Consider the following 20,265-nt stretch of genomic DNA (forward strand, 5'->3'; position numbering starts at 1 on the left):
TCCTTAACATGGAGCCTGCTGTGGTTTGACCCCCACCTTCTTCTCTAACTTCATCTCTCACACTTCTACCCTTCTGTTTCTCTGTTTCTCTCTCTCTCATCCAATCCTAATAGATCTCTCACTTCCAGGCCTGGAACACTCTGCCCCATCTTCCAGCCACTCTTCCAGCTTGTCCTAGAGTTTCTCTCACTTAAATCTCTCATCCTCCTAGAGGTCTTTCGTGGGCCTCCAGGCTAAGTGCTCCTAGACTGCCCAGATAATGATACTCATCTTGTACTAGAATTATATTACACTTAAATGTGCTTTTGTAGAAAAAGGAGACCACAAAGGCAAGAGTGCCCTGGGGCCCACATAAGTCTTCTAATACAACCTTGTCTCCATAAAGATTTTCATAACTCACTTCATTTTCTTCCCGCCTCTAACCAGATAGAATTAACCACTGCTTTGTAACCTCACCATATCTACACATCTTTTCAGTTATAACCATCACAATATTTTATTTTGACTATTTGTTTATATACCTTCACACTAAATGTAATATTCTTAGAGGCAGTGTTCAAGTCACTTAGCATACTGCCTTGTCTTCCTATTTCCTTCCCTTTCTGTCTTCATTCTTTCTTTCCTTTATTCTATAACGGTGAGCAAAATCGAAAACAGTCGCTGCCCTCATGGAGCTGAAAGTCTACATAGTCAGAACTCAATAAATGTGTGCTAATAAACAAGCAAATGAGATGGTGGCTGTCACAAGGCCATAGTCTTATACCTTCTGGGAGCAAAGCCTGGCCCCTCTCTGTAGGCGGAGGAGCTTGAATTGGTGGCTGCAAACTTTTTGACTTGGGCACCATTTTGACTTGGGCACCATGTACTCTTTAACGTTATTAGGGCTTCCTTATTTTTAGGAGAGGAATGAGATTTCAGTTGGTTTACTAAAGAACCATTTTCTATCTTACATCCTCTTGAGTTGTGTACTCCGTAATACGGTGGCCTTGCATATAGAATTGGTGAAACATCATCTGAATTCCATCAGTGTGCACTAGCAGGCACCATCCAAGACATTCATTCTCCAGAGGGTGGAAATTGTTCTTGGTGGGGAGAAAAAAAATTCAGTATTACAATGGTTTTTAATCCTCCAAAGGACCACAGTACGTAAACAGGTGTAAAGTGTATCTGTGGTATTAAAATGTCCTGGGTGAGCTCTTAGGAGAAGATGTCTGAAAAGTCTCAATAATGGGAAAAAAAATTGAGAAACACTGATCCTAGATAAGCTTCTTATTTTGAAGGCATGGGATGGACCAATTTGATCATTAGATCATTTTCTTCACTGTTTATCCTGAAGGGGAGGGGATCTGTTCCATTGGCAAAGATCTGCTCCACTAAATATCCTTGTTGAGGAAGTTTTCCGTGCTAGCAGAGATGCGCTGTAAACTTGACAGTCAATATAACAGCAAAATAGAGCTTATGTCTCCTGCCCACTGGCTTTGACAAACACTCTGGGTAATTAGAGGGCAGTCAATCATCAACCATACCTTTCATTTTAAAAATAATGATCCTGTAATGTCCCACAAGGGAACACATTGTGAGGTGATATGTACTGGAAATAAAATGCTGTAAAGCGAGTGGAAATATAGCTGTCACTCCAGTCTCCAAGTCCTTAGCAAAAACTGTGATGAAACTGGAAAGACAGAAGCATCTGAAAACCAAGTCACTGCAGAAACAATGAGCTGGGATGGTGATATCTGGAGTTGTTTCACAGAAGAAATGTAAATGCAGGTAGATTTTGGGTTTTGGGGTGTAGTTTCATCTACCATGTTTTCCACAAGGACTAACCAATACAAAACATCACTATATAAAAGAATGCAGTGAATTGTTGCATTTAGAATGATACATGATCAGATTCCAGATACTAGTATCACCAAGTGAAGTATGCGCATTTATCATCCCTGGATAAGGAACAAGGAATAGGACAGAACACAGGTGAAGAACCAGAAAGAGTATAAAATCCCTCAAAGTCCAAATTCCCAGTCCTTATTTCAAAGTTATGGAGCCCCTTAACACAGTATTTTATTTCCCACTTTACATCTTGTTTTGTTTCATAAAAAATATTACATGTCTAGTTACCTCAATTACACAAGCAAATGCATGGAAGTTTTTCCTTCTTTCTTACTAACTTTCCTTTGGCCCTTCCTCCCTCCCTCCCTCCCTCCCTCCCTCCCTCTCTCCCTTCCTTCCTTCCTTCCTTCTTGCCTGAAGAATTTATTGAGTGGAGGCACTCTGTGTAAGATAAGATGCTAGGTTCAGGAAATATAAACAGAGAGATAATTTCCTAGAAGGGACCTGTTCATAATTTATGACGAGATTCAGTTTATTACCAAGAATACCATTCTGTTTTAGGAAATTTTGGTTTGAATGAATGAATAATTTCTAGTTGTTATTTATTGAGTTATTTTGCTCTTTATTTTCACAGCACTGGTTGAAAATGGATTTGATATTAGTTATGGGCAGAGACTATGGGCCAGTTTATAAAGCACAGTGTTAGTCTCTTCTTTATTATAACACATTAGGGGCAGTAGTAGGATGCAAATAGTTGGTACAGGTCTTTATCCTGGTACTGGGCAGTAGGGGAGAGTTTGGCCAGTAAAGAAATGACAACTGTGTCCCTAGAAGTAATTTTTCCATAGTTACTCCTTGATATTGCTTATATTTTTTGAAAATTAGTGAACATATGACAATAATATGGGCGTGGGGTGTTGGGTGAAGGGAGAGATTTCATCAGATGCAGAGAAAGTGATCCTAGGTTGGTTGGTTTGTTTGTTTTTTCCCAAGTGTCTGATGTCTTTTGGCCCAATCTGAAAGTAGGTTCCCAGAACAACAGGGCTAGGTCATATCCAAGACCATCGGAAAGGGTAGAACAAGAGCTCCTGGGCCTGGTGTAGAACAAAAGTGAGCACTAGCCGCCATGGGCAGGCAGGCCTAGAAGGTGCCACTGTCAGGTGCCTTGCTGCAGTAAACAAGTGGCCCCTTTTGCACAACTTAGCAAAAGTTCAGTTAAGACTCGTGTTAATCTCTCCTGGATTCCATTTGTCCTCCTCCACCGTAATTAGTGAACAGTGAATCCGGGTGGCAATATTCAGTTTGTATCAGGGTAGCTTTTTTTTTTTTTTTTTGTACGCGGGCCTCTCACTGTTGTGGCCTCTCCCGTTGCGGAGCACAGGCTCTGGACGTGCAGACTCAGCGGCCATGGCTCATGGGCCCAGCCGCTTCGCGGCATGTGGGATCTTCCCGGACCGGGGCACGAACCCGTGTCCCCTGCATCGGCAGGTGGACTCTCAACCACTGTGCCACCAGGGAAGCTCCAGGGTAGCATTTGAAAACTTAGGAGGTGGAACCAGATCAAATTGCTGCTATGCAATCATTTTTGACCTACAGAAATGGCAATTTCCTATACTTCAAGCTGTTAGTTCACTAGTCAATTCTTTGGAATTTAGGAAAGATGTTCCCCATGTAAATATGTCATATATGGCAAGACAGCCTTCAGGCCAGTTCACAGGAGCATATTAACCCATAATGCAGCTGAAATGTTGTATATTTATGATGTACAGTATTAGAAGGCAAACTTATAATGCCAGCGATTTAATGGAAACAAAAGAAGAAGACTAATAAGAGCCATCTTTGATTGTATTTTATTATCAGTGCTTGAGGAGAAGCAGGTTTTAATGGAACAATAAGGAAGTGCATGGAACTAGTGAAAGGAATTTAACTCTGAGGACCTTTAAAGGATGTTGATCCTGGCTAATTAAAAGTTAGGTCTCTCTTTACTGTCTTGGCTTCACCAATATCCACTTGCTCCCTAACTCTTTGCATTCTGGGTTCCATTCCCATAACCCTGAAGAAACTGCTCCCTCAAAGGTCACTAGGGAATCGCTGGTTGCCAAGGTCACGGCATCTTGGTCCTCACCCTCCTGAATCTTTTTGACTCACTTGACAGTGTAGGGCGCTCTGCCCCTCTCTTTGATACACTCTTCCTTCTTGACTCTTCTGTGATATGATCCTATCCTTTTACTCATCCGCTCTCTCTAATCATTCTCCAAGAAGCCAGAGAAGAAGTTGAAAGGGAAAGAAAGACATGGGTGAAAAATTAAGAGATTTTGTGTAAAGTATAGTTGAGCTGTCAGTAGTGAAAGAAAAGAGAGTTGCCTCTTGTGCATAATGAAGGTCATGGAGAAAATACTTGGGCCTGAAGGTTCTCTCTGCTGACCACCAACAGGTTGGTTGCTCTTCAGAGAAGCCTTGGAGTAAGAGATAAAAGGTGCATAGGAGTCATTGTATGTTAAATAATCAGTGCTTCACACAGTGGTGGAGAGCACCAAGGCTAGGGGAATACACATCCACAATCTGCAACTCCGAAATCCAAAACTCTGAAAACCATTTGGCAGCAAGCCTGGCCCAGATATGATACTCTTTATGATCTTTACTGTACTCAGTGGTCTTTATTTATTGTACTTATTGAATGCAGAAATATTCAACTGTTTACTGATAGGATGCTGCCCCAGATCTCACAGGGTGTAGATTAATACATGGTATATGCACAGTATTACCACTAGTATCGCCTGAGTTCTAATCCTAACACCACCATTTACTAAGTGGGTGGCCCCAGGTGAGTAGGGCTTCATAAAAGCAGAGAGGAAGCAATCTGGTGAAATAACTTATTTCCGTTTGATGTAAATAGACTAGCTTTAAAAAGGAACTAATACTTGCCCTATTTGTCCAAAGTGTTGTTGCGAGAATAGAATGAAATAAAGAATAAACACAGCAAAATTAATGAAGAAAGTGTGCACTGTGAGTGAAATTTTTCATTGTTAAAATTGATAGTGAAACTTCTCAACTTGAGGCCATAAAGAGGAATAAGGATTTATTTAAGGAAAATATTTTACTGTATGAATAATTCATAACTACAATGGCTTAATCTCAGAAGTAGATAACCTACCCATCTAGGAAGACACAACTACACACAGATGAAGTATCTATTTGAATTTTCAACCGAAAGAAATTAAAAAAAAACAAAAACAAAAACAAACCTACAAAACTCCACTAGTGTAATTGCAAATAAAAAACTTCCAAGTCCGTACACGTTGCTTCTAACTACCACGATGCCTTCATTTTTCCCTAGAGGATATAATTCTATATAATCCCTGAAGAGACAGAGAGACAGATTGAGACAGAGAGAGGGAAACTTGTGGTAACTCAGCTAATCATCCCAGTATAAACTTCAGTTCAGTTAGGTAATGATGATTATGTTTTCAAATAATTACTCTTTTTTTTTTGACTATCATCATTGAACCAGTTGACATTTGTTGAATCAACTGGCCTCCCAATAAACTGAGTTAAAAATTATACCTGACTGGATGGGCAAGCTGTTTTGTTGAATTAACTACTTAATATGGTAGAACTTTGTGCATCCAGTCAAATTCTACTGATACTTAGACTCTCCTATATTGAGGATTGGTGCCTGTGACTTTTCTGCCAGGTATGTGGGGATGAGTCACCCATCCTATTTCTTCATTAGTTAGGACTGTTACAAGCAAAGACTCAAAGGTCCCTGGGAGGACAGGGCCACAAGACAGCAGTAGAAAAATTTCATATGATAAGCATTTTGGCTTTTTTTTTAAATTTTTACTTGAATTTTATTTTTTCATTTTTTATTTTTTTAATTATTTTTTAACATCTTTATTGGAGTATAATTGCTTTACAATGTTGTGCTAGTTTCTGCTGTAGAGCAAAGTGAATCAGCTATACGTATACATATATCCCCATATTCCCTCCCTCTTGCGTCTCCCTTCCGCCCTCGATATCCCACCCCTCTAGGTGGTCACAAAGCACCGAGCTGATCTCCCTGTGCTATGCAGCTGCTTCCTACTAGCTATTTTACATTTGGCAGTGTATATATCTCAATGCCACTCTCTCATTTCATCCCAGCTTACCTTTCCTCCTCCCCATGTCCTCAAGTCTATTCTCTACATCTGCGTCTTTATTCCTGTCCTGCCCCTAGGTACTTCATAACCTTTTTTTTTTCTTAGATTCCATATATGTGTGTTAGCATATTTGTCTTTCTCTTTCTGACTTACTTCACTCTGTATGACAGACTCTAGGTCCATCCACCTCACTACAAATAACTCAATTTCATTTCTTTTTATGGCTGAGTAATATTCCATTGTGTATATGTACCACATCTTCTTTATCCATTCATCTGTCGATGGACACTTAGGTTGCTTCCATGTCCTGACTATTGTAAATAGAGCTGCAGTGAACATTGTGGTACATGACTCTTTTTGAATTATGGTTTTCTCAGGGTATGTGCCCAGTAGTGGGATTGCTGGGTCATATGGTAGTTCTATTTTTAGTTTTTTAAGGAACCTCCATAATTTACTCCATAGTGGCTGTATCAATTCACATTCCCACCAGCAGTGCAAGAGGGTTCCCTTTTCTCCACACCCTCTCCAGCATTTATTGTTTCTAGATTTTTTGATGATGGCCCTTCTGACCGGTGTGATGTGATACCTCATTGTAGTTTTGATTTGCGTTTCTCTAATGATTAGTGATGTTGGGCATCCTTTCATGTGTTTGTTGGCAATCTGTATATCTTCTTTGGAGAAATGTCTATTTAAGTCTTCTGCCCATTTTTGGATTGGGTTGTTTGTTTTTTTGATATTGAGCTGCATGAGCTGCTTGTATATTTTGGAGATTAATCCTTTGTCAGTTGCTTCGTTTGCAAATATTTTCTCCCATTCTGAGGGTTGTCTTTTGGTCTTGTTTATGGTTTCCTTTGCTGTGCAGAAGCTTTGAAGTTTCATTAGGTGCCATTTGTTTATTTTTGTTTTTATTTCCATTTCTCTAGGAAATGGGTCAAAAAGGATCTTGCTGTGATTTATGTCATAGAGTGTTCTGCCTATGTTTTCCTCTAAGAGTTTTATAGTGTCTGGCCTTACACTTAGGTCTTTAATCCATTTTGAGTTAAGTTTTGTGTATGGTGTTAAGGAGTGTTCTAATTTCATTCTTTTACATGTAGCTGTCCAGTTTTCCCAGCACCACTTATTGAAGAAGACTCTCTTTTCCCTATTGTATATTCTTACCTCCTTTATCAAAGATAAGGTGACCATATGTGCGTGGGTTGATCTCTGGGCTTTCTATCCTGTTCCATTGATCTATATTTCTGTTTTTGTGCCAGTACCATACTGTCTTGATTACTGTAGCGTTGTAGTATAGTCTTCTCTTTCTCAAGATTGGCTATTCGGGGTCTTTTGTGTTTCCATACAAATTGTGAATTTTTTTCTTCTAGTTCTGTGAAAAGTGCCGTTGGTAGTTTGATAGGGATTGCATTGAATCTGTAGATTGCTTTGGGTAGTAGAGTCATTTTCACAATGTTGATTCTTCCAATCCAAGAACATGGTATATCTCTCCATCTGTTTGTATCATCTTTAATTTTTTTCATCAATGTCTTATAGTTTTCTGCATGCAGGTCTTTTGTCTCCTTAGGTAGGTTTATTCCTAGGTATTGTATTCTTTTTGTTGCAGTGGTAAATGGGAGTGTTTCCTTAATTTCTCTTTCAGATTTTTCATCATTAGTGTATAGAAATGCAAGAGATTTCTGTGCATTAATTTCGTATCCTGCTACTTTACCAAATTCATTGATTAACTCTAGTAGTTTTCTGGTAGCATCCTTAGGATTCTCTACATATAATATGTCACCTGCAAGCAGTGACAGTTTTACTTCTTCTTTTCTGATTTGGATTCCTTTTATTTCTTTTTCTTGTCTGATTGCTGTGGCTAAAACTTCCAAAACTATGTTGAACAATAGTGGTGAGAGTGGGCAACCTTGTCTTGTTCCTGATCTTAAAGGATATGGTTTCAGTTTTTCACCATTGAGAACGATGTTGGCTGTTGGTTTGTCATATATGGCCTTTATTGTGTTGAGGTAAGTTCCCTCCGTGCCTACTTTCTGGAGGGTTTTTATCATAAAGGGGTGTTGAATTTTGTTGAAAGCTTTTTGTGCATCTAATGAGAGTATCATATGGTTTTTATCCTTCAGTTTGTCAGTATGGTGTATCACATTGATTGATTTGCATATATTAAAGAATCCTTGCATTCCTGGGATAAACCCCACTTGATAATGGTGTGTGATCCTTTTAATGTACTGTTGGATTCTGTTTGCTAGTATTTTGTTGAGGATTTTTGCATCTATGTTGATCAGTGATATTGGCCTGTAGTTTTCTTTTTTTCTGACATCTTTGTCTGGTTTTGGTGTCAGGGTGATGGTGGCCTCGTAGAATGAGTTTGGGAATGTTCCTCCCTCTGCTACATTTTGGAAGAGTTTGAGAAGGATAGGTGCTAACTCTTCTCTAAATGTTTGATGGAATTTGCCTGTGAAGCCATCTGGTCCTGGGCTTTTGTTTGTTGGAAGATTTTTAATCACAGTTTCAATTTCAGTGCTTGTGATTGGTTTGTTTATATTTTCTATTTCTTCCTGGTTCAGTCTCGGAAGGTTGTGCTTTTCTAAGAATTTGTCCATTTTTTCCAGGTTGTCCATTTTATTGGCATATAGTTGCTTGTAGTAATCTCTCATGGTCCTTTGTATTTCTACAGTGTCAGTTGTTACTTCTCCATTTTCATTTCTAATTCTGTTGATTTGAGTCTTCTCCCTTTTTATCTTGATGAGTCTGGCTAATGGTTTATCAGTTTTGTTTATCTTCTCAAAGAACGAGCTTTTAGTTTTATTGATCTTTGCTATCGTTTTCTTCATTTCTTTTTCATATATTTCTGATCTGATCTTTATGATTTCTTTCCTTCTGCTAACTTTTGGGGGTTTTTTTGTTGTTGTTGTTGTTCTTTCTCTAATTGCTTTAGGTGTAAGGTTAGGTTGTTTATTTGAGATGTTTCTTGTTTCTTGAGGTAGGATTGTATTGCTCTAAACTTCCCTCTTAGAACTGCTTTTGCTGCATACCATAGGTTTTGTGTCCTCGTGTTTTCATTGTCATTTGTTTCTAGGTATTTTTTGATTTCCTCTTTGATTTCTTCAGTGATCTCTTGGTTATTTAGTAGTGTATTGTTTAGCCTCCATGTGTTTGTATTTTTTACATTTTTTCCTGTAATTGATATCTAGTCTCATAGTGTTGTGGTCAGAAAAGCTACTTGATACGATTTCAATTTTCTTAAATTTACCAAGGCTTGATTTGTGATCCAAGATATGATCTATCCTGTTCCTTGAGCACTTGAGAAGAAAGTGTATTCTGTTGTTTCTTGTTGGAATGTCCTATAAATATCAAGTCCATCTTGTTTAATGTGTCATTTAAAGCTGGTGTTTCCTTATTTATTTTCATTTTGGATGATCTGTCCATTGGTGAAATTGGGGTGTTAAAGTCCCCTACTATGATTGTGTTACTGTTGATTTCCCCTTGTATGGCTGTTAGCATTTGCCTTATGTATTGAGGCGCTCCTCTGTTGGGTGCAGAAATATTTACAATTGTTATATCTTCTTCTTGGATTGATCCCTTGATCATTATGTAGTGTCCTTCTTTGTCTCTTCTAATAGTCTTTATTTTAAAGTCTATTTTGTCTGTTATGAGAATTGATACTCCACCCATCAGAATTTTTCAGTCCCTTTCTTTTTCTCTTCTTCTTCTGGGACCCCCTATAATTCGAATGTTGGTGTGTTTAATGTTGTCCCAGAGGTCTCTGAGACTGTCCTCAATTCTTTTCATGCTTTTTTCTTTATTCTGCTCTGCAGTAGTTATTGCCACTATTTTATCTTTCAGGTCGCTTATCCATTCTTCTGCCTCAGTTATTCTGCTATTGACTCCTTCTAGAGAATTTTTAATGTCATTTATTGTGTTGTTCATCATTGTTTGTTTGCTCTTTAGTTCTTCTAGGTCCTTGTTAAACGTGTCTTGTATTTTCTCCATTCTATTTCCAAGATTTTGGATCATCTTTACTGTCATTACTGTGAATTCTTTTTCAGGTAGACTGCCTATTTCCTCTTCATTTGTTTCATCTGGTGGGTTTTTACCTTGCTCCTTCATCTGCTGTGTGTTTCTCTATCTTCTCATTTTGCTTAACTTTCTGTGTTTGGGGTCTCCTTTTCTCAGGCTTTAGGTTCGTAGTTCCCGTTGTTTTTGGTGCCTGCCCCCAGTGGGTAAGGTTGGTTCAGTGGGCTGTGTAGGCTTCCTGATGGAGGGTACTGGTGCCTGTGTCCTGGTAGGTGGGGCTGGATCTTGTCTTTCTGGTGGGCAGGGCCATGTCCGGTGGTGTGTTTTGGGGTGTCTGTGAACTTATTATGATTTTAGGCAGCCTCTCTGCTAATGGGTGGGGTTGTGTTCCTGTCTTGCTAGTTGTTTGGCGGAGGGTGTCCCGCACTGGAGCTTGCTGGTCATTGAGTTGAGCTGGGTCTTAGCATTGAGACAGAGATCTCTAGGAGAGTTCTCGCCGATTGATATTACATGGGGCCGGGAGGTCTCTGTGGTCCAATGTCCTGAACTCGCCTTTCCTACGTCAGAGGTTCAGGCCTGACACCCGGCCGGAACACCAAGACCCTGTCAGTCACACGGCTCAGAAGAAAAGGTAGAATAAAAGAAAGAAAGAAAAATAAAATAAGATAAAGTTAATAAAACTTTAAAAAATTATTAATATAAAAAATTTCAAAAGGGGAAAAAAAGAAGAGAGCAACCCAACCAATAAACAAATCCATCAATTATAACAAGTGCTAAAAACTATACTAAGATAAACATAAAAATCAGAAACTAGTCAGTCGCATACAGCAAATCCCACGTCTGCGGTTGCCCAAAGTCCACTGCGTCAATTTTCAGATGGTTCGTTTTCTATTCAGGTATTCCACCGATGCACGGTACCTAAGTTGATTGTGGAGATTTAATCCACTGCTCCTGAGGCTGCACAGAGAAATTTCCCTTTCTCGTCTTTGTTCGCACAGCTCCCGGGGCTCAGCTTTGGATGTGGCCCCGCCTCTGCGTGTAGGTCGCCTGAGGGCGTCTGTTCTTCGCTCAGACAGTACGGGGAGCCGCTGATTCGGGGGCTCTGGCTCACTCAGGCCCGGGGGGAGGGAGGGGCACGGAGTGCGGGGTGAGCCTGCGGCGTCAGAGGCCGCCGTGACGTGGCACCAGCCCGAGGCCGCCGTGCGTTCTCCCGGGGAAGTTGCCCCTGGATCCCGGGACCCTGGCAGTGGCGGGCTGCACAGGCTCCCGGGAGGGGACGTGTGGAGAGTGACCTGTGCTCGCACACAGGCTTCTTGGTGGCAGCAGCAGCAGCCTTAGCGTCTCATGCCCGTCTCTGGGGTCCGCGCTGATAGACGCAGCTCGCACCCATCTCTGGAGCTCGTTTAGGCGGTGCTCTGAATCCCCTATCCTCGCGCACCAGGAAACAATGGTCTCTTGCCTCTTCGGCAGTTCCAGACTTTTCCCCGGACTCCCTCCCGGCTAGCCGTGGCGCACTAGCCCCCTTCAGGCTGTGTTCACGCCGCCACCCCAGTCCTCTCCCTGGGATCCGACCGAAGCCGGAGCCTCAGCTCCCAGCCCCGCCCGCCCCGCCCCGGCGGGTGAGCAGACAAGCCTCTCGGGCTGGTGAGTGCCGGTAGGCGCCGATCCTCTGTGCGGGAATCTCTCTGCTGTGCCCTCCGCACCCCTGTGGCTGCGCTCTCCTCCGCGGCTCCGAAGCTTACCCCCTCCGCCACCCGCAGTATCCGCCCACGAAGGGGCTCCTAGTGTGTGGAAACCTTTCCTCCTTCACAGCTCCCTCCCACTGGTGCAGGTCCCGTCCCTATTCTTTTGTCTCTGTTTATTCTTTTTTCTTTTTCCCTGCCCAGGTATGTGGGGAGTTTCTTGCCTTTTGGGAGGTCTGAGGTCTTCTGCCAGTGTTCAGTGGGTGTTCTGTAGGAGTTGTTCCACATATAGATGTATTTCTGATGTATTTGTGGGGAGGAAGGTGATCTCCACGTCTTACTCCTCCGCCATCTGGAAGGTCCTCCACCTTTTGACTTTTATTTAGCACAATTCCAGGTAATCTAACGTGCTTTCTGAGGACCTAAAGAAAATTTAAACCTATGAATGCAAGAACTAAAATCTGCTTGCTCAAAAGCAACGGAGGCTTGCCAATGCTAATATCTTTGCCATCATTCCAAGGGTGACTGAAGCTCATATTAAATGCTCATCATATATTATAGTGTTTGTCTGCTAGATTATCATCTGCTTAGCTATAAAGGGGAATACCAAGGTTCATTTTAGTAGTACAGTGATTGCCGAAAGCCTCAGGTTACAGTTTCAAATATAGTGCTTTGACACAGCACATTCCAATAGATCGGGGTGGGGGGGAAGCCATTTATAAAACCTCCCCAAGGATTATACAGGAGTCCTTTGGGGGAGAATTGAGGGTGGGGGGGGGCTAGAAATCAGGGTACCTGGCAATTTTTCTCATAGTTTTATAGTTCATTTTTACTTTGTGTTGCGAGTGCAGATAGATGCCTTAAATATCTATGTATTCCCTTTCACCACCTTCCTGTCAGACTTATGTTTCTTTCCAGATAGATAGGTTATCTTAGTTAAGATTTAGTCATTGTAGATATGAATATCCGTATTGTAAAATAGTTTCCCTAAATCAGTCTTTTTTTCTTCTCTTTGTGGACTCAAGTTGAATAGTTTCAATAACACTTTTTCTAAAGAGTATAAAAGTTTTATTCACAAGGTCCATTTTATTCATGAATTTTTATTGCTTCTCATTATTTATTTTATTCAAAAGCAAGTATTACTAATCTGACTTAACAAAAGAAGAAACAGCTGAGCGAATTTAAATATCTTACCTGAAATCATGCAGCATTTAAAGATGTTCACATGTTGTTAGAGGGTTTGGAGCAACTGATTCCTTTAGTTTCCATATTTTAACTATACTGTTCTACGTTTAGCTTATTTCCGTTTAAAAAGGACTTTGTCATCAACTCCTCTTCCTGGAATGACTTGAAACATGTCATCAGTGCCATGCCAGCCATGTCCTCAATGGAGGAGAAGAGCTGGGTTTGGGGTGCCTGAAACCCCATGACTGGCTAATGTGCAGGATGGTTGCCAGGATTATTCTTGGTCCAAACCAAATACAGTACCATGGGCAGTGGCATAGAGAGAAATCAGAATCTTAAACAGATTGAATGTGTTTCACAGCTGGAAAATTTTTAAAATGAGGATTATAGTTTTGCTTCAGCATTTGTATAGCTCTTTGGATCATTGTTGGCCATTCCTGTGCTATGCTTGATTTAGGTCATTTGCTATTTATACTTGGCTCAGGGGTAATGAAAGGCACATTTTAGTGGCTGTGATAAAACTGCAATCAGAACTGCAACTTTCCTCATCCTATATTGAGTCAGACTTAAATGGAGGAAGAAAACCCTGACATATCCTGCTAACATGGAAAGTCAGGGAATTCCCTGGTGGTCCAGTGGTTAGGACTCCACACTCTCACTGCCGAGGGCTCAGGTTCAGTCCCTGGTCAGGGAACTAAAATTCCACAAGCCACACAGCACAGCCAAAAAAACCCAATAAACAAAAAACAAAAAACCCCGAAATAAACAAAACAAAAATTAAAAAAACAAATGGAAATTCAAACCATGATATCATTCCTTTACTTAAGCCTCTCCTCTCTACCCATCTCTTTCTAGGTAGAACCCAACCTCTCTAAATGGTGATGGGGCCCTACACGATCTGCCTTCGGTTCCTGTACACCTCCTGCTACCTTTTTATTATAAACATTATCATGCATAAAGAAAGGTGGAGGAGTAGTATAATGAACACCCACTTATCCACCACCTAGATCTAACCATTCAAAACGAATTATAAAGGACTGGGAGAGATGAGGTGCTGAGAGGGTTGGAAATGAAAGGAGAGAGGACACACCGGGTCAGGCTGTTAGAGATGTAATGGAGGATGGGCTGGGCTCCTTACACAGGGAGTGGGAGGTAGGGGTGGGGAGGGGAGTGGGGAAGAAGCCCCATTTGGACTGTGGTTGGGGCTCATTCTCAGGGCAGCATTTGCTTTCCTTTGTTTGTTTCCCAGCTTTATAGAGATATAACTGACCTATAACACTGTGTAAGTTTAAGGTGTACAACATGTTGATTTGATATAGATTTCAAAGTGATGACCACTATAGTGTTAGCTAACATCTCTATCACATCACATAATTACCATCTCCTTTTTTAAAAAAATAAATTTACTTATTTATTTTTGGCTGCATTGGGTCTTCATTACTGCACGCAGGCTTTCTCCAGTTGCGGTGAGTGGGAGCTACTCTGTGTTGCGGTGCATGGGCTTCTCATTGTGGTGGCTTCTCTTGTTGCAGAGCACAGGCTCTAGGTGCACGGACTTCAGTAGTTGTGGCTCACGGGCTCAGTAGTTGTGGCTCGTGGGCTCTAGAGCGCAGGCTCAGCAGTTGTGGTGCACGGGCTTAGTTGCTCCACAGCATGTGGGATCTTCCCAGACCAGGGCTCGAACCCGTGTCCCCTGCATTGGCAGGCAGATTCTTAACCACTGCGCCACCAGGGAAGTCCCCCATCTCCTTTTTTGTGGTGAGAACATTTAAGATTTACTCTTAGCAACTTTCAAGTATTTAATATAGTATCATTAATTATAATCACCATGTTTTACATTAAATCTCCAGAACTTAGTTGTCTTATAATTGGAAGTTTGTACCTGTTGACCAACATCTCCCCATTTCCCCCACCCCAACCCCTGGCAACCACCACTCTACTCTCTGTTTTTAAGAATTCGGCTTTTTTAGATTCCACATAGAAGTGATATCATACAGTATTCATCTTTCTATGTCTGACTTATTTCCCTTAGCATAATGCCCTCAAGGTCAATCCATGTTGTCACGAATGGCAGAATTTCTTTTTTTTTCTCATGGCTTATAATAGTTCAATATATATGTGTGTGTGTGTATATATATATATATATATATATATATATTTCCACACCATGTTTTTTTCCAGGTTCATTGAGATATAATTGACATATAACATTGTGTGAGTTTAAGGTGTGCAACGTAATGATTTTTATTTATTTATTTATTTATTTTTTTGCAGTACGCGGGCCTCTCACTGCTGTGGCCTCCCCCGTTGCGGAGCACAGGCTCCGGACGCGCAGGCCCAGCGGCCATGGCTCACGGGCCCAGCCGCTCCGTGGCATGTGGGATCCTCCCGGACCGGGGCACGAACCCGCATCCCCTGCATCGGCAGGCGGACTCTCAACCACTGCACCACCAGGGAAGCCCTGATTTTTTATATACATATACTGCAAAATAATTACCACAATAAAATTAGTTAACACACCCATCACCTCAAATAGTTACAATTTTTCTTTTTGTGGTGAGAACTTATAAAATCTACTCTCTTAGCAACTTCCAAATATACCATACAGTACTGTTAACTATAGTCGCCATACTGTACACTACATTTCCAGAACTTCTTTATCCATTCATACATTGACAAACACTTATGATGTTTCCATATCCTGCCTATTGTGAATAATGCTGTAATAGACACAGGAGTGCAGATATCTCTTTGAGACCCTGTTTTCATTTCCTTTGGATATATACCCAGAAGTGGGGCTGCTGGATCATATGGTAGTTCTATTTTTTAACTTTCTGAGGAACCTCCGTATTGATTTCCATAGTGGCTGTACCAATTTACATTCCCACCAACAGTGCACAAGGGTTCCCTTTTCTCCATCCTCACCAACACTATCTTTTGTCTTTTGGTGATACCCATTTAAAGAGGTGTGAGGTGATATCTCATTGTGGTTTTGATTTGCATTTTCCTGGTGGTTAGTGATGTTGAGCACCTTTTCATGTATGTATTGGCCATCTGTATGGGTTTTTTTGGAAAAATGTCTTAAAAAAGATAATGCTATGTTGTGTTTCCATTGTCATTTGTTTCAAGATATTTTTTAATTTCTGTTTTGATTTGTTCTTTGACTTATTGGTTGTTCAGGAGTGTGTTGTTTAATTCCCACATACTTATGAATTTTCCAGCTTTCTTCCTGTTATTGAATTCTAGTTTAATACTACTGTTGTTGGAAAAGGTACTTGGTATGATTTCAGTCTTTTAAAATTTGCCAAGATTTGTTTTGTGACCTATCATATGATATATCCTGGAGAGTGTTCCATGTGCGCTTGAGAAGAATGTGTATTCTGCTTCTGTTAGATGGAATGTTCTATATATGTCTGTTAGGTTCATTTGATCTAAAGTATGGTTCAAGTCTAATGTCTCCTTATTGATTTTCTGTCTGGATAATATATCCATTGCTGAAAGTGGGGTATTGAAGTCCCTACTATTATTATATCGTTGTCTACTTCTTTCTTCAGATCTGTATTTGCTAAATATATATAGGTACTCCAACGTTGGGTGCACATATATTTACAATTGTCATATCTTCTTGATGAATTGACCCTTTTATCATTATATAATGACCTACTTTTCCTCTTGTTACCATTTTTTTAGTTAAAGTCTACTTTTTTCTGATATACGTATAGCCACCCCTGCTCTCTTTTGGTTTCCACTTGCATGAATTATCTTTTTTCATCCCTTCACTTTGTGTGTCTTTAAAGCTGAGGTGAGTCTCTTGTAGGCAGCATATAGTGGGTCTTGTTTTTTAGCTACTCTATGTCTTTTGATTGGAGAATTCAATTTATTTACATTTAGTGTAATTCTTGATAGGTAAGGACTTACTAATGCCATCTTATTCACTGTTTTCTAGCTGTTTTGTAGTTCCCTTGTTCCTTTCTTCCACTCTTGCTACCTTCCATTATGAACTGATGATTTTCCATAGTGGTATGCTTTGATTCCCTTTGCTTTATCTTTTGTGAATCTACTGTAGCTTTTTGTTTTGTGGTTACAACGAGGCTTACATAAAACATTGTATGGCTATAACAGAATATTTTATGCTGATAACAATTTAACTTTGATCACATACAAAAACTCTCCCCTTTTACGCTCCCCTTTTATGTTTTTGATGTCAGAATTTTTTTTTTTTTTTGCAATACGCGGGCCTCTCACTGCTGTAGCCTCTCCCGCTGTGGAGCACAGGCTCCGGACGCGCAGGCCCAGTGGCCATGGCTTACGGGCCCAGCCGCTCCGCGGCATGCGGGATCCCCCGGACCGAGGCACGAACCAGCGTCCCCTGCATCGACAGGCGGACTCCCAACCACTGTGCCACCAGGGAAGCCCTACATCTTTTTATATTGTGCATTCATAACCAAATTATTGTAGCTATAGCTATTTTAAATACTTTTGTCCTTTAACCTTTATACTAGAGTTAAGTGGTTAACACACCACCATATTACAGTATTAGAGTATTCTGAATTCTTTACCAGTGTGTTATACATTTTCATGTGTTTTCATGCTGTTAATTTGCACTCTTACATTTCAGCCTGAAGATTCCTTTCAGCATTTCCTGTAAGGCAGGTCTACTGGTGATGAACTCCCTCAACTTTTGTTTGTTAGAGAATCTTTACCTCACCTCCATTTTTGAAGGACAGCTTTGCTAGGTAAGGTATTCTTGGCTAACAGGTTTTTTTCTTTCAGCACTTTAAATATATCATCCCATTTTCTCTCCCAGCTTGCAAGGTTTTTGCTGAAAAATATGGTTATAGCCTCATGGGGCTTCCCTTGTATGAGAGAAAAATTTTTTCTCTAGCTGTTTTAAAAATTCTCTCTTTGGCTTTGATTTAGATAGTTTTATTATAATGTGTCTCAATCCAAGACAGAGAAGACTGTCTTGGATTGAAATTTTGGGGCGACCTATTAGCTTTGAGAACTTGGATGTCCAAATCTCTCCCCAGGTTTGGGAAGTTTTCAGCCATTATTTCTTTAAATAGTCTTTCTGCCTCTTTCTCCCTCTCTTCTCCTTCTGAAATTCCAGTGATACAGACATTATTTCTCTTAATGGTGTCCCATTAGTCCCATAGGCTTTCTTTATCCCCTTTCATTATTTTTTCTTTTTCCCAGAGCAGCATTTAACTGGAGCTGTGCCCAGCCATGTCCTCCCCGTCAGTCAAGGCCAAATTCAAACCCTCCTAAACCTTCCTCAGCCTATGAAACCTTCCAGAGACAAAGATTACACAACACCCTTCAATAGTGTATGTCAGTGTTGACCACTGTCAAGCGATTCTCCCTTAAGACTAAACTTGAATTCTTGCCATCATGTCCTTTCAGCCCATTTCATCCTGTCCTTTTCTTGGGAGAGACAGAGCTGTCTGGATAATATCTCCTACATATTGACGTCAACAAATTTCAAGGCAGAAGTACTATATCATTTTCATCTATTTTTAAAAATCATAATTATCTTCTTCTTCAACAATCTTACTAGCTCTTTTGAACTTGACCACATCCCACGGAAAGAGGCAGGAGTTGAAAGGAAAACACACTGACAGGTTAATCCCAGTTTTCTTACTGGGTGACATAGAGCTAGTTACTGATCATGCTGAGTGTTTAGAAAGTAACAACTTCCACAAAGGTGGTTGTGAACACTCAGCAAGGTGACCTACAGTAAATGCTTTAAGTGTTAGTTTTCTCCCCTGTCATGTTAAAGTCAGGGCTAATTATTTGTATCGATATTTTGTTTTATTTTTTCCTTATTTCTCCTATTTGTTATTGAGACTAGTGCAAATGCATGCATATTCATGTCTAAACAGGATTAGTTACTTTGTGCTCAAATGTCTTGGCAGCTTTGCTATTGGGAGAAGGTAATTTACTATTCTGCTTGGCTCTGACTGAGATGTAAAGAGGTGGAATCACACACACATGATTCTTGAGAGTACTATGTTCATAGTGCCGTCTATCTAGGTCAGCGTCCCTTAACCTCACACTTGACATTTGGGGAGTCTTATTTGTGGGGAGCTGTCCTATGCATTGTACAATGTTTAGCAGCATCCCTGACCTCTACCCACTAGATGCAGGAGCACCCTCCACCCAAGTGGTGACAACCCCAGATGTCTCCAGGCATTGTCATTTGTCCCCTGGGATGCAAAATCATCCTGGTTGAGAGCCGCTGCTGTTTGTTACTGATATAGACTCGCTTTGAAGAGAACAAAATGACTGCCACACCATCTGAGGTTGTCATCTGTGAACCTATGATCTCTAATTACTCTCTATTCCTGAACATTCTCACCCTACTGAGAAAAACAGCTTTTCACCGAAAAAGGGTAGAGCACCAATGGTCTCCCTTCAGTGAAAATTGTGAAGATGAATGCAGTAAAAGGAATGCAAGGAGGAACTGTGTTTGTAACTTGTGCAAGTTTGATGTCATTGTGGGACCATTTTTCAAGCTGTCTAGCTACACCTGTTATGCTTCTTTATGCCTTGACTGTCCCTCTCTTCCATGTCTGTAACAGGAATTCCTTCGAAAAGCCCTTTCTGACCACAAAGAGTCTGGGCATGAAGTCAGACTGCTGAGGTTCCAACCCCAGTTCTGTTCATTTCCAGCTTTGTGATCTTGATTCCATGCCTCGGTTTCCTCACCTAGAAATTGAGGGTGGTGCTAGCACTTACCTTATAGGGTTGTTGTGAGGATTAAATGTGGGGGCACATGTAAAGCAGTTACATTCTGCCTGGCACATAATAAGCACTCAACAGAGTTTGGATTTTATTATTACTGTTACTGTTATTAGTAGTATTAGTCTCTATGATTCAGAGTCTCATCTCCTTTGTAAAGCCTACCTGACTGACTCCTTGTGCCCACTCTGACCTCCTATTTCTCTGAAATCATGAAAAGTTTTATATTCTTACGAATCAGAATTTGTTCCATCATCTTTTATCTGTGTCTTCTGAGTAAAATTTCCCAATAACACAGGATGCAATGAGCCAGAGATTATGTGTTCTATATGATTTGCATTCTCTCATCCATCTCACTTAATTGGATAAGTAGTTGTTAATACTGTTGAGAGGATCTATATCCCTGGAAAAAATTGGGTAGTGGTTTGGGAAAATATCTTTTCTTTCCTATTAGAACTTTCTTCTCCCTTTGCCCACTCTTCTTGGTTGTATCATATATATTCAGTGGGTAGAGACATCAGCATGCTATTGAGACTGAGGTGGAAACTCCCTCCAGACCAAGGCACAATTCAGGAAGATCTTACAAGCTCTGTCTTCTGTGCCTGAAATTCATAAGAACCCACATTCATGGTTGGAATGAAATCTCTACAGAAAATATCCCAGAAATAGTGGGACATTCT

At 40.6% G+C, this 20,265-nt stretch overlaps 1 protein-coding gene across 1 annotated transcript in view; it reads left to right on the forward strand.

The window, feature by feature from the left end:
- Positions 1–17,580, forward strand: part of CLTRN (collectrin, amino acid transport regulator) — a 98,373-nt gene extending 80,793 nt beyond the window's left edge. The window contains exon 8 of the mRNA XM_060293017.1: positions 17,463–17,580. Within this exon, the coding sequence (XP_060149000.1) occupies positions 17,463–17,492 (30 nt within the window). The 3' untranslated portion in view covers positions 17,493–17,580. The remainder of the gene's footprint in view (positions 1–17,462) is intronic.
- The last annotated feature ends 2,685 nt before the right edge of the window (positions 17,581–20,265 follow it).

The sequence above is a fragment of the Globicephala melas genome, chromosome X, assembly GCF_963455315.2.
Source record: "Globicephala melas chromosome X, mGloMel1.2, whole genome shotgun sequence".
Taxonomy (NCBI): domain Eukaryota; kingdom Metazoa; phylum Chordata; class Mammalia; order Artiodactyla; family Delphinidae; genus Globicephala; species Globicephala melas.